Here is a 14,179-nt window from a genome sequence, read left to right on the forward strand (position 1 = left end):
GCATGCACATCTAAGAATTAGTAAAGTATTTTTCATGATGAATTGCGTTATGTTTCAGCTTAGTCGAAAAAAAATTGGCAATACTTCTTCTTAGAAACGCCCCAGTTTCAAACATCTCAACTTTTTTTATCTTAAGTTGTGTATAGGCAAGAATAGTTTTGCTAAATATCAGTTAATTCGAATAGATTCCATCACAAAGAACTTGTAGAGCAATAGCGCCAAAAGGCACGATAAAACTTTGCTAATTAAGCTCAGATATGATATCTATAATGTGGGTGACTAGCGGGCATTAGGCGACCAGCCAAATTGTTATTTTACTTAAAATCAAAAGAATCATGATTTTTCGCGCGTGAAATACTACAAAGAGTTAAATTTTCAACTTACACCACCCAAAATTTAAGATTTTAAAACTTTCCTAGTTTTTTCTAAAAATAATAGAAGTTCTTCATATTTTATAAGGAATTAACAGCTGGGAGGTGAAATTCGACATATTAGGCTATTATGAACATGACCTTGTAAAAGTTCATGTGGCGTTTATAGAATATTTTCTTTGTAGACACATTACAGTTATCGGATACGAAAATTGTTATTTGACTTTGACAAACAGCTAAATAATTACATATTTTTACTTTAATTGCGTTGATAAGATAGAACTAGGAATTAAGATTTAAGAATATCACCTGTCATGATAAAACAATGTAACACTTGAAAAGTTAAGGCGGTGTTGTGTTTCATTGTTCAATTCTGGGTATTTTTGAAAATGGAGCATAATTGAGCAATCCGAAGAGGAAATTAGTTTGTTGGGAGGGGGATCAAAAAGTTAAGTAAGATGCAAGTGACATTTTTATAAACATATATTTCAATGTGTTTGGAAGTATTGCATGCAATTTTTACATAATAACGAGTCACAATGTTTCTTGCAACGTATTTTACGAACGTGAAATTTAATTTTGCTTGTATTTTTCTGGACTGTTGCAACCATTGATGGATTTAAATACTGAAAAGGTATTTTATTCGCGCATCCATTTGTATGTTTCAGTTAAATTTGGTGTCAGTTGTGCGCAATGTCTTAATCTATTAAACGGTTTAATGTTTGTCATTATTTAAAATTTTCTGATGAGGAACAGGGCTAATTTTGAAAATATATAAGCAAATAAAATAATGGTAAGCAAACAATATTTGCTTTTTAATACATAGGTTAAAACGTTTTCAAAGGCAGTATTGAGAAATGTCTTCGACGAGGAACGGGGCATCTCATTACTAAGATATAATGTAATTTATATTTCCACTTTTTTATATACCATTCCCAAATTTTTTTTTTTTAAACGTTTGTTTGTTAAGAGATTTGATAGTAGACACCAATGTTCGATAGACTAGTGAAAAGCAGGCAATAGCGAGATGTTTTTGACATTATGCAGATACATAACATAGAAAATGTAAACAACAAAGTTGTAGTGGTTGTGTTGGCAAAACCTTGTTATGGTGTTGTGTTTTGATACCCAACATTTTGAGTTCCAACCCATTTTTGTCAGATTATATCAATCATACTGGTATTTTGTAATTGTCAATCATAAAAAAGCAAATCCTTACGTACTCATCGAGTGCCTATTTCTTACAAATTATCATTGTATAAAGAATGTTTCAATGATACATCCTGTATAATTATTAAAAGGAAAATTTAAAATGTTATAAGCACATTAAACAAACAATTGTCGAATGCGTCAGCAACAAACTGGTGAAACGGTAAATGAATTGAAGAAATAAAATATTTTATTAACATGAAAGTTGTTTAAAAGTCACTATTTGTTATTCGGCTTATTTTGATATCTACGTTGCATGCTTCGTTGTTTGTCCCTCTATGCTTAATTAATCTTTTGCTTGCATTTATGTGTCTGTTGATATCGAAAATAATGAGTTACAATGAAACAATGTTAGTGATCCAAAAACAAAAGAATATTTTATGAATAATAGAAATGACATTGTTTAGTATATCTAAAGAAATTAAGTCAATTGAACAAAAAAATATTTCTTGTGATCATTTATGTACATTTATACCTGTATTAGATGGCAATCCTTGACAGAATAGCGAAACGGTGATCCATTACGATCCATTATAAATTACTGAAACTCCAAAACCCTTTAGATTTGTGCTATAAAAATATGAATGTTTAAATAACAAAGTTTAACAATGGGCGGCCCAAAAAATCACTGAAATTGTATAAACAAACGATAACTCGCCCCATTCCCTCGTAACAGACCGTGCCCTGCAAACTTTGTATTGATTGATAGTATCTATATTATATATTTACGTAAAAAAATGTATTAATAAATAATAAAAACAAATACATAAATGAATATATAATATAGATACAATTAATCAATACAAAGTTTGCACGGTCTGTTACAATGGAATGAGATTATCTTTATATGATTTAAGTGATTTTTTTTTTAACCTCACAAAGTTAAACCTCTAACAAATGTGCTTTGCCAAGAAAATGCTCTAGTGAAAGATGTGAAATCACTATTTCATCAAGATTTCAACGATGATAATATACCATCAACGTTTGATGGTTATATTCTTTACCTCTGACTGACCATAACTTTCTTCAATTGTTTATTGAAAGTCTCTTAATGTCATTCCATATTCCATATTTGTTTTTAACTTCTCTAGTTTAAACATGACAGGACAATCCAGTGATATACAGCTCAGTTGTTCATCTCTAGCTCCACAACACTGAAAACATATCTACAATACGAAAAAAAATTAAATGTCATGAAAAAGACAAACCATAATTATTAGGTTATTTATTATGCATACCTCTTTAAGATGACTGCATTTTCTTTCCCAGTTCCCCACTCCACTTGCCAGAATAAAGACAGACTTTTGAGGGTTGCTACGACAACTTTGACACAAACCGTGCAGTGTTAATTGTTCACATACAGGACAGTGTAGAGTTGTAAAAAACCCGAGAAATCGAACAGAAAATTTGTTCAAATAAATTAATTTAGCTTTTGCATCAATTCATGAATGTACTTATGACAACTAACTTTTAGTTTCCTTAAATAACACGATGTCGAGGGATATAGCGGGGTAGTTGTGTATACCATGAAAAAGCATCAACACAAATCAACGAAAAAACTCGATCCAATGGAGGAAGTATTTGTTCCTGAACATAGTAGATGGCATTGAGGCGTAGATTTTTCATTTAACACATTAATAGGACTGAAGAAAATTAAAACAAGAAGATTGTTTAATGAAGACATTCATATTTATACTAAAGTATTTATTAATAACATTCCAACAGCTTTTGTCATGATACATAACGTAAAATAATGAAAGACAGCAACATTTGAACTTACTCTTTAACCAATTGAATCAATGGTAGTCCAGGACTGCCGTTAACAATGACGTAAGGTACAAGTTCTTCTACGCCAGATTCCGCGCGACGATCACGTGACAAATAACGTCTATACAAAAATAGAAATAGTAAAACTGTAATCATGACAACAATTTAAAGAGGATTTTTCATTTCAACAATAAAATGAACCTTGCAATTTCCAAAGCTGGAACACATGCTTTTGGTTTATATCTTTTCATACCACGATATTCCTTAGCAAAGATGAAATCCTGAATCGATACTCTATCTTTCATCATTTTAACGAACTGCCGCTGGACAAACTTCTTCACAAGATTCACGTCTCTTTCTTCAAATAAAATCCTTAAAGACTTTCAAACTTTAGTTTCACAGGTTTAGGATTCTCTGCAGTAACAGCATCAACAATTTCTTTTCAAACTTAAACGCTTCCTCTTTACTGGCACCTTTTACTAATACGAAAAGACTATCGGTGTCCCCATATACCACACGAGCACCCACACATCATGTTCAGGAGATTGAAAGCTCGTTCCAGGCTCTCGCGTGCTTTACGAACAATGGCGTCAGCAATCTGATGAAAAACAGAAAAAAATATTGAGATGGTTTTAAGAGTAAAAAAAAACCCAGTATGACAATAAGCACTTGATAGATTTTTAATTTGAGCATGTGACTAAGTCCAGGCTCACGATAATCATAATAATCAACATGTATCTACATTATATATATTATATATTTATCAATTATCTGTAGTAAATATATTATATATTTAATGTATCTAAAAATATATGTGTATTGGTAAATATATAATATATATAATATCGATACAATCAATTAATACAAACTTTACGGCGCACGGTATGTTTAGATGGAATGGGGAGAGTTATCGTTTGTTTAAATTTCTATCATGAATACAAAGTTTACGGCACACGGTCTGTTTAGATGGAATGGGGAGAGTTATCGTTTGTTTAAATTTCTATCATGAATACAAAGTTTACGGAACACGGTCTGTTTAGATGGAATGGGGAGAGCTATCGTTTGTTTAACTTTCTATCATGAATACAAAGTTTACGGCGCACGGTATGTTTAGATGGAATGGGGAGAGTTATCGTTTGTTTAAATTTCTATCATGAATACAAATTTTACGGCACAAGGTATGTTTAGATGGAATGGGGAGAGCTATCGTTTGTTTAAACTTCTATCATGAATACAAAGTTTACAGCACAAGGTCTGTTTAGATGGAATGGGGAGAGTTATCGTTTGTTTAAATTTCTATCATGAATACAAAGTTTACGGAGCAAGGTCTGTTTAGATGGAATGAGGAGAGCTATCGTTTGTTTAAATTTCTATCATGAATACAAAGTTTAAGGCGCAAAGTCTGTTTAGATGGAATGGGGAGAACTATCGTTTGTTTAAATTTCTATCATTAATACAAACTTTACGGCGCACGATCTGTTTAGATGGAATGGGGAGAGCTATCGTTTGTTTAAATTTCTATCATGAATACAAAGTTTACGGCACACGGTCTGTTTAGATGGAATGGGGAGAGTTATCGTTTGTTTAAATTTTTATCATAAATACAAAGTTTAAGGCGCAAGGTCTTTTTAGGTGGAATGGGGAGAGTTATCGTTTGTTTAAATTTCTATCATAAATACAAAGTTTACGGCACACGGTCTGTTTAGATGGAATGGGAGAGTTATCGTTTGTTTAAATTTCTATCATTAATACAAAGTTTACGGCGCACGGTCTGTTTAGATGGAATGGGAGAGCTATCGTTTGTTTAAATTTCTATCATGAATACAAAGTTTACGGCACACGGTCTGTTTAGATGGAATGGGGAAAGTTATCGTTTGTTTAAATTTCTATCATGAATACAAAGTTTACGGCGCAAGGTCTTTTTAGATGGAATGGGAGAGTTATCGTTTGTTTAAATTTCTATCATGAATACAAAGTTTACGGCACACGGTCTGTTTAGATGGAATGGGGAGAGTTATCGTTTGTTTAAATTTCTATCATGAATACAAAGTTTACGGCACAAGGTCAGTTTAGATGGAATGGGAGAGTTATCGTTTGTTTAAATTTCTATCATGAATACAAAGTTTACGGCGCAAGGTCTGTTTAGATGGAATGGGGAGAGTTATCGTTTGTTTAAATTTCTATCATGAATACAAAGTTTACGGCACACGGTCTGTTTAGATGGAATGGGGAGAGTTATCGTTTGTTTAAATTTCTATCATGACTACAAAGTTTACGGCACACGGTCAGTTTAGATGGAATGGGGAGAGCTATCGTTTGTTTAAATTTCTATCATGAATACAAGTTTACGGCACAAGATCTGTTTAGATGGAATGGGGAGAGTTATCGTTTGTTTAAATTTCTATCATAAATACAAAGTTTACGGCACAAGGTCAGTTTAGATGGAATGGGGAGAGTTATCGTTTGTTTAAATTTCAATCATGAATACAAAGTTTACGGCGCACGGTCTGTTTAGATGGAATGGGAGAGTTATCGTTTGTTTAAATTTCTATCATGAATACAAAGTTTACGGCGCAAGGTCTGTTTAGATGGAATGGGGAGAACTATCGTTTGTTTAAATTTCTATCATGAATACAAAGTTTACGGCGCACGGTCTGTTTAGATGGAATGGAGAGAGTTATCGTTTGTTTAAATTTCTATCATGAATACAAAGTTTACGGCGCAAGGTCTGTTTAGATGGAATGGGAGAGTTATCGTTTGTTTAAATTTCTATCATGAATACAAAGTTTAAGGCGCAAGGTCTGTTTAGATGGAATGGGGAGAGTTATCGTTTGTTTAAATTTCTATCATGAATACAAAGTTTACGGCACAAGGTCTGTTTAGATGGAATGGGGAGAGTTATCGTTTGTTTAAATTTCTATCATGAATACAAAGTTTACGGCACAAGGTCTGTTTAGATGGAATGGGGAGAGTTATCGTTTGTTTAAATTTCTATCATGAATACAAAGTTTACGGCGCACGGTCTGTTTAGATGGAATGGGGAGGGTTATCGTTTGTTTAAATTTCTATCATGAATACAAAGTTTACGGCGCAAGGTCTGTTTAGATGGAATGGGAGAGCTATCGTTTGTTTAAATTTCTATCATGAATACAAAGTTTACGGCGCACGGTCTGTTTAGATGGAATGGAGAGTTATCGTTTGTTTAAATTTCTATCATGAATACAAAGTTTACGGCGCAAGGTCTGTTTAGATGGAATGGGAGAGCTATCGTTTGTTTAAATTTCTATCATGAATACAAAGTTTACGGCGCAAGGTCTGTTTAGATGGAATGGGAGAGTTATCGTTTGTTTAAATTTCTATCATGAATACAAAGTTTAAGGCGCAAGGTCTGTTTAGATGGAATGGGAGAGTTATCGTTTGTTTAAATTTCTATCATGAATACAAAGTTTACGGCACAAGGTCTGTTTAGATGGAATGGGGAGAGCTATCGTTTGTTTAAATTTCTATCATGACAAGATCAAAGTTACCTCAACACACGGCATTCGTCCTGAGAAGTTTGCTGATGTGTAACCATAAGTGACATTTGCAATCAACTTTAAAGCAAGTTGTCGAGCATCAAGAAGTTGAAGAAGAGTCTAAAATGTAAATTATTTATGATATTGAATGATTAAAGAAAACAAACGAAGAGTGGAAAGGCATCTTTTTTGAACATGATGAAAACTACATGACGTTTTAGCTACTGGATCTTATAAAACATCAAAGATCGCTTCAAAACAAAGGTTTAATAAAACCAACTTACTTTATCATCTTTACAATCTTTCATAGCTTTCTTTACCATAATACGTGTGTCTAATATCTCCTCCAACATTCTAAAATAAATCAAACTTATTGAACATATAATAGCCAAAGATATCATGACCCATTTAGGACAGTAAAGACTTAAGAAGGAACGCAATGTACATTGCAAAATATACTACAAAATGCAAATGTTATTTTTCAACAATCTTTTGAATCAATAAAAGTGACCTGTAACCAAATGAATGTGAAATATCCCACATTACCTGGGTAAAATTCCTCGTCTTATGTTAGATTTTACAAAAACAGAGCCGTTGGCGCTTACATGAATATCATCTTGCAGTTTCTGAAAGGAAATGTATTGTTTCAAATGTATTGCTTGTCGTGATGGTAATTTATTAAAATTCTCACCTCCAGTAATGTTGGAGGAACATTCAACGATGTACAACCAAACTCAAAATGAACAACGACATGTAAGACAGAGAAAATGACTTTTACCTTAATTTTACAATCCATGCTACACGACAGAAGAAGATGAGCAGATTTCGGAAAGAATCTTATTGCAGAAACACCTTTAGTGTGACCAGACCTAAGAGAAAGATAAAATAATACAATAATACATAAGTAAGAATATCTCCATTGCTTTCTTTTATCACGACGGTAGAAGGATGAACTACAGGAAAACAAATACTTAAATGTTATTAAAAAGTGCTGAATAAAGTGAATAATTGCATCAGGAAGTATTGTTACGTTTTTGTCGAGGTTAGTAGAGTCCTGTGAAGGACTGTTACTGTTGATGTTGACTGACGTTTCGACAACCTTAGCAGTAGTCATCTTCAGAGTCAAATCATAAGTAAATGTCAGGTTAGCCGTGTTTCTTAAAACAAGTGCTAAGGAAGTCCAATACAATATCTACAAACATACGTACGTAGTACTAGAACAAATCATTACTTTATAATAAATAATACACTGATAAATATGATTTTATAAACATATCAAATGATCACCTAAACGTCTTGACTCAAAGAGAAGCATCGTAGTAAAAAAACGCTCATATTTTAAGTTTATATTTGGATGAGACGCTTTCTCTAATGAATACTGTAATGTATAATTGAAGTTCCTCAATACCATCAAGAATTATATCATAAACTGTCTTTAAACTTAATTCAATTATTGCGTGATTTCCTTAAAATCTACAAAATTTAAAGCATGTTGATGACTTTAAGTCAGACGTTCCATGGCGTTTCTAATTACATTTTAGTAAGTAAACTTTCATATTTCTTCCGTTTTTGTTTAACAGTAAAGTAACAGAAAACAAACAAATACAAGAACAACTAAAATTCAATATCGTGTTTAACGTCATTTCTGGTATTTTAACTTTCATTTTTTGATTTTGAATAAATGAACTAAATGGAGAATTGTTTACATACCACGTATGAATATGTTCTTTTGGTAGAAAGCATGTTCTGGAGGAGTATCTCACTTGAGATTAATGCCAAGATCTTGTGGAATGTGAAGATATGATCTTCCTTGACAGTCATATATGCATCATTAACTGAAAAATAATTACATTTGGTAAAGTTTAGGAAACTACAAGAAAGTATGAAAATTTTAACTTACTGTGTAATGTGGATTTCTCTTCTGAAGGTTTCATATCATCTTTCTTTGATTTGTATTTCTTTGATAATTCATACTCCTCAAGGATTGTTGACTCTTCCTGTATTTACCAAGGTAAAACGCCAGAAAAATAATTGTTTCATTTGAAAAATATGTTTATAAAACTCTTTATTTGGGTAATTGAAATACTTCAGATGGTTTAGCAATAGTTTCTTCATCAACAAACTTACTCCATGGTCCTATAGGATAACAGAGAATAAGAGATAGTAGGACAACCTTTCAAAAGTTATGATTATTTTAGTAATCGTACCCTTGTATCCATCAATCACACCAGGATCTCCCTATCTCTTTTCCTCTTATCTCCCACCGCTGTTTTGTAGCTTCAAACACAGTCAATCCCTTGCTATCCTTTGCTTTCTCAACATCCCCAACAAATCTTAATGGATAACAATTGATATAAACATAAAACATTACCAAGCCTATTTACTAATAATTAAGAGCCATGTACTACATTATGTTTTAAGGTAATTTCATGACAAAGCACATTCATCATATTCCACTCAAATAAACATTTATCAGCTTGAATCATTTCAAAGTAATTGAGTGATATAATACTTCAGCATTATTCTATTTCAGACTTGATGCATTCACAGAGGAACATGTTTGATGTAGGAGTGTTTAATACCCTCTACATATTGTGAATTATGTATAAAAGTTAGTCGAAACTAATAAAGGATGAAAAAGTTGGTTTGTATTGGGTTTTAGTATCAATCTACACTACAATAAATCCTCCCCACAATGTAAAACACATAAAATTTTGGAGAGAAGTGCGTTCCTGCACAAACATGACTATCGTTGAAGATGTATGCTATATCATAGTTATGCTATAAGCACATTGTAACAACATTATATACATATATTGTAACTAACTTCTCTTCAATGTGAGCTGTGTCATCACTTGGATCTAATGCATAACCTGTGATTTATTAAAAACAAAAAGATCACACATAACTCATTAACAAATACATTTTTTCTCAAACAGTTCTTGCTTTTGCTCTTACCGTAACTTGAGAATGTTTTTAGTTGATTATCAAATTGAAATTTACTGATTTGAGATGGCTCAACATAGCCAGACGACATATTTTTATGTGCTCTTTGCTGCTTCGTTTTAAATGGATTTTGAGGTCCAACCTAAAATAGTAGACTTCTTCAAAATCATGATTTTGTCCATGTGCATGTAAATGGTGCCAATGATTAAATTATTAACGTACCGAAGCAGAAAAGAGTTCGTCATACTTTGCATTAAATGTAACTTCTTTCATTGAAGGATCGATGTGTCTTCTCCAATCAATTCCTCCCTTTAAAGCATAGCAAATTGTACCATAGATTTAGCCTTGGTGTTGGTAGTTGCCTATTTAGGACTTTGGGAATAAAAACTATTACACTTTACCTTAGCATCAACAATTGGCGCGCTGTTTAAAAGAAACTTAGATTTTAGAGCATCCATATTGACAGTGCTCTCGATTGACTTTTCATCTTCTTTAGATTTATCATTATTACTTCCCTCTTCATCAGAAGAATCACTTTATAAGATACCAACGATTTGGCACTTGCAGCTAAATCGAGAGATCGGAGCACAGAAGCCATACTGAAATTTGTCACATGAAACGTGAACTGAAAGATAAATATTAAATGTCACCATCGTTACTCGCGCGAATTGTTTTATCGTCTTGCCGCGAAATACGATTTTACCCACTTTAACTTTTTTGTAAAAAAACATCATCGTATGCGCATTGTCAACTTTCTTGTTCTCCTTCCATTGTATTGCTCTATAATAAAGCTAAATATCTTAAGGTTTTAAGTTCTTTATTATTCGTGAAAAGCAGTATGTGGAATAACAATACGAAGGTATTGCAAGTTTAATTGCTTCATCATACTAAACATATGCACATCATTAATTGAACTGCAAACACTTTCGCTGCAGAGTAAGTCAGAATACATGAAACTACTTGACAACTGCCGTATTGGCAATACTTTGGAAATCATTGGTAATAATGATAACAATATCAGCAGTGTTGTTATTATAGTATTTTAAATTTATAATAAGCTCCTAAACATAAACATATTCTGACTTACCCCGGAACTTCCACTGCATTGCACTACTTGCAAATTTTATGCAGTTATTTAGGTTATTTAGTTCAGACCTTTGCAGTGCAATGGGAATGGGGGTGCTAGGCAACATGAATATAGGCCCTTACATGACATAGGATTAAAGTCTTGCAATAAAAATTCATAATATTGAAATGGAAATTAGTTTTGTTAATTATATGTACATAATTTATTTGGAGGTTTTGTCTCTCAAAAAAGCTTCAAAAAAGATAGAGCCCGTACTGAGCAAGCTAACTAGAGGTCAGGCTTTTGAGACTTTGTTGCCAAAGATTGCTAAATGGTTTACCAAAGGTGTAAATTGCAGTACAGATGATGATTCAGTTGTTGATCCTTGCCATGTAACATCTATGCCAAGTATGGACCAGTTGCAACAATGGAGAAAAATAGTTGAGGCATCAAGTACAAGCAAAGGAGCATGTATGAACACATCACAAGGAAGGTTAGATATCAATTGCATCACCAATCTGCAGAAATTTCACACCTTAAAAAGCATACAAGTAGAAGTCGAAGAGGAAATTGCCTGGTTTTCACGACTATTGAACAAACCAGACACGGTGGTGGAACATCCATCAGCTGCTTCAATTACAGCCTTTCAGAAGCTTTTGTACAGAACCCCATACAGTGAGATTATGAAAGAACGAGAATTGTCATCCAATGAGATGTCCAGGTTATGTGTTGACAGATGGGTGTCAAGTGACCACATATGCTGGTTGACAAAAACCTAAACCAAAAGAAAACAGATACATATTATGTGTACCTCAATGGAACAAAACCACCCACAACAGCCCAACACCATGCTAAATATGAATTCATTTCAAAATTCTGTTTTGCCATAAATGTTGGTAAAAAGCAATGGCAACACTTTCCTTGGAGATGATTTGCACCGAAACCATTAGGTACTTTGCTATGTAGACACTAATGACAAAAACATTACATATGGGGATTCATTAGGCTGGCAATTTCTAACACTCTTCTACACATTTTAGATAAATTCATCAAGGCACATAATATTTGCGACAGCATAGCCAACTACTCAGTAACAATGACACATGATCCTGATAGCAGATGCGGGTTAGAGGAGGACACAAGTGCACAGACAATTGTTCCAAAGCGTATCCATTCAAACATGTAGCAATGTTTGTGGCGTGGTTGTAATGATTATGATGGCTATATCAAGCTATAACTATGCCTTTTCAAGAGCATGCTATCATTTTCTAAGCCAACCACAAAGAATATTTCATCAATATACCTAAGCAATCCCACACATTACAGCGCATACTCACGGATTGTACTTGGATGTTGGATCTCAGATAATGTTGTTAACCTGGCATATGTATTACCACAGTTTTGGAATACATTACAAAAAGGGATTTTACCAGAAAATGAAAACACAGCAACAACTTGTAAAATTTCCAATAAATAGAGCATCAAGAGACTCAAAGATCACACCATCAGTCTTCAATAAAATGGTGAAGGATAAAATCATGCAATGTATTTGAGTTCAATGATGCAAATGATGCAGTCAAAAAGCTGTTTGAGATAGCATTGCTAATGTTCTTTTACTAAATTGTCATTGTTAAACAAGTAATACTGAATATACTCACTTTGGGACAAGTAGGACAGATATTTCCTTCATCAAGCTCAGGAATAACACAGCTCAACATGTTTAGTTTATGTCTGTAAATTCTGAAAAACAATGACACAAAGAAAGCAATTATGCACTCTTAAACAAATGACATAAACAAAATACAGTGCAAGACAGTAATACTTGAGGAAAAATCCTTTCCCATCATAAACTTTAGCATTTTGATTTCCTCCAATTAAATACATCTCTTAAGATGAGATTCTTAGGCTATAAAATTGACTGCAACTTTCCCAGCAATTCATATAGTACAGCAGTGCAATAAATCAGTGACCTACATGCAGTTACCTATATTCTTCAAAAGCATCTATAATGACAGGATACATTTTTGGTGTTGCATAAGAAGAGAATATGTGGTTATGATTAAACTCTTCAAATGACTGACAAATGCTTTTTATTGATGCCTGGCATTCCATCTGCACAGAATGAATCAATTAAAAAAAACTCAATTGCAAATGCAATTCTTGGTTTTGTAGGTGTTCCACCCCAAAGGCCAAATTGCAGAAGTTGAACAAACTCTGGAGAGCATGAGCAAAAGTGTACCTCAACAGTACAAAATCTGCCTAAAAATTGAAAAACATCCAAAATTATAATTGTGTTGAACCATCCCAGCTAAAATGAAAAAACTTTTGCAGCACATTTTACATTTAACATACCTTTAACATCAACAACAGAAACACTTCTTTTGTGACGAGCTGTTTGGCATGAACAATCATACACCAGCATGTTCATGAGTTTATATGGCCAAAACATGCCATCCTACAAAGCAATGAATAACCTCGTAGAAATTAGTTGTAATCAATCCCCTTTCCTGCATTCATAAAAATATTAGATTAGTGATTCGTAGCATGTTTCACAATGTAAACTCTCATTTTATTTTTGCATTTTTTGTTGCAAGTGTTGAGAGAGTTAACTGTAAACACTTTTATAATATCTAGCTCATAAAGGTTACCTTATATATTTCAACATGATGACAAATATTTACGGTTGTGTGCATCTTTAACATACAGTTCTCACAATACTTTGCCATTGGACCACAATCGCTGCACCTAAATTTTGCTTCATTATTGCCAGCAAACTGAAATGTATTCTTTATTATTGAATGTCCCAAATTTTCCCATGTTTTTTGTTTTCTTTCAACTTTCTGGTAATAAAAAGATGATTCTTCACAATCATGGTGAACATCACTTTCAAGATCACTGTTATCTTGTTCCATTCCCAGTTCATGGCCTTCCAATGCACCACAATTATCAGGAATGTTAAAAGAACAGCTTCCTCTATGATCCTCAGTAACCAATTCTGACAAATGCATCTCCTCTCTCTCAACATGGCCATCCTCATCATGATATGTGACAGCTACAGTTGCTTTAAACCTTTTATTGCTCCTACAAAAATTATCATAAAAATCTATAAAATGAAAATAAATGTTGAAAAGTCTAACAGCTATAAGGATGTTATTTGGTGTACCTTGGCATCTTTTAAAATTACCAGAAAGAAAATCACAAATCAGAAAATATTATCGATATTACCAATGAAACAATAACATAAGTTTAACGACTAAAGTACAACGTATGTATCTCCCACGACTACCAGCCGACGTTTTGTACCC

The 14,179-nt window shown here is 33.1% G+C and overlaps 2 protein-coding genes and 1 pseudogene across 5 annotated transcripts; all 3 read right to left on the minus strand.

Moving 5' to 3' along the window:
• Positions 1-1,748: 1,748 nt before the first annotated feature.
• On the minus strand, positions 1,749-9,081 carry LOC124457292 (annotated as a pseudogene).
• Positions 9,081-11,638, minus strand: LOC124457293 (pre-mRNA-processing factor 17-like). The gene is made up of 6 exons (XM_047007568.1): positions 10,896-11,638; positions 10,210-10,588; positions 10,031-10,117; positions 9,821-9,950; positions 9,690-9,735; positions 9,081-9,195 (listed from the first exon to the last, which is right to left on the minus strand). Exons 2-6 carry the CDS (start codon positions 10,264-10,266, stop codon positions 9,081-9,083), a joined length of 435 nt encoding a protein of 144 aa, XP_046863524.1. The 5' UTR covers positions 10,267-10,588; positions 10,896-11,638.
• Positions 11,639-12,298: 660 nt separating this feature from the next.
• Positions 12,299-14,133, minus strand: LOC124456671. Of its 4 annotated transcripts, none has more exons than XR_006952387.1 (6): positions 14,038-14,133; positions 13,523-13,955; positions 13,227-13,329; positions 12,859-13,133; positions 12,533-12,605; positions 12,299-12,384 (listed from the first exon to the last, which is right to left on the minus strand). XR_006952387.1 is itself a non-coding variant. In XM_047007044.1 (4 exons), the coding sequence occupies exons 1-4, from the start codon at positions 14,043-14,045 to the stop codon at positions 12,943-12,945; spliced, it is 735 nt and encodes a 244-aa protein (XP_046863000.1). In that variant the 5' UTR covers positions 14,046-14,133; the 3' UTR covers positions 12,825-12,942. The 4 variants fall into 4 exon arrangements, 1 of the variants encoding a protein (XP_046863000.1); XR_006952385.1 differs by having other exon boundaries at positions 12,533-12,614; XR_006952386.1 differs by having other exon boundaries at positions 12,533-12,614; positions 12,849-13,133.
• Positions 14,134-14,179: the final 46 nt, after the last annotated feature.

This window comes from Xenia sp. Carnegie-2017, unplaced genomic scaffold (genome assembly GCF_021976095.1).
Source record: "Xenia sp. Carnegie-2017 unplaced genomic scaffold, XeniaSp_v1 HiC_scaffold_6, whole genome shotgun sequence".
Lineage (NCBI taxonomy): Eukaryota > Metazoa > Cnidaria > Anthozoa > Malacalcyonacea > Xeniidae > Xenia > Xenia sp. Carnegie-2017.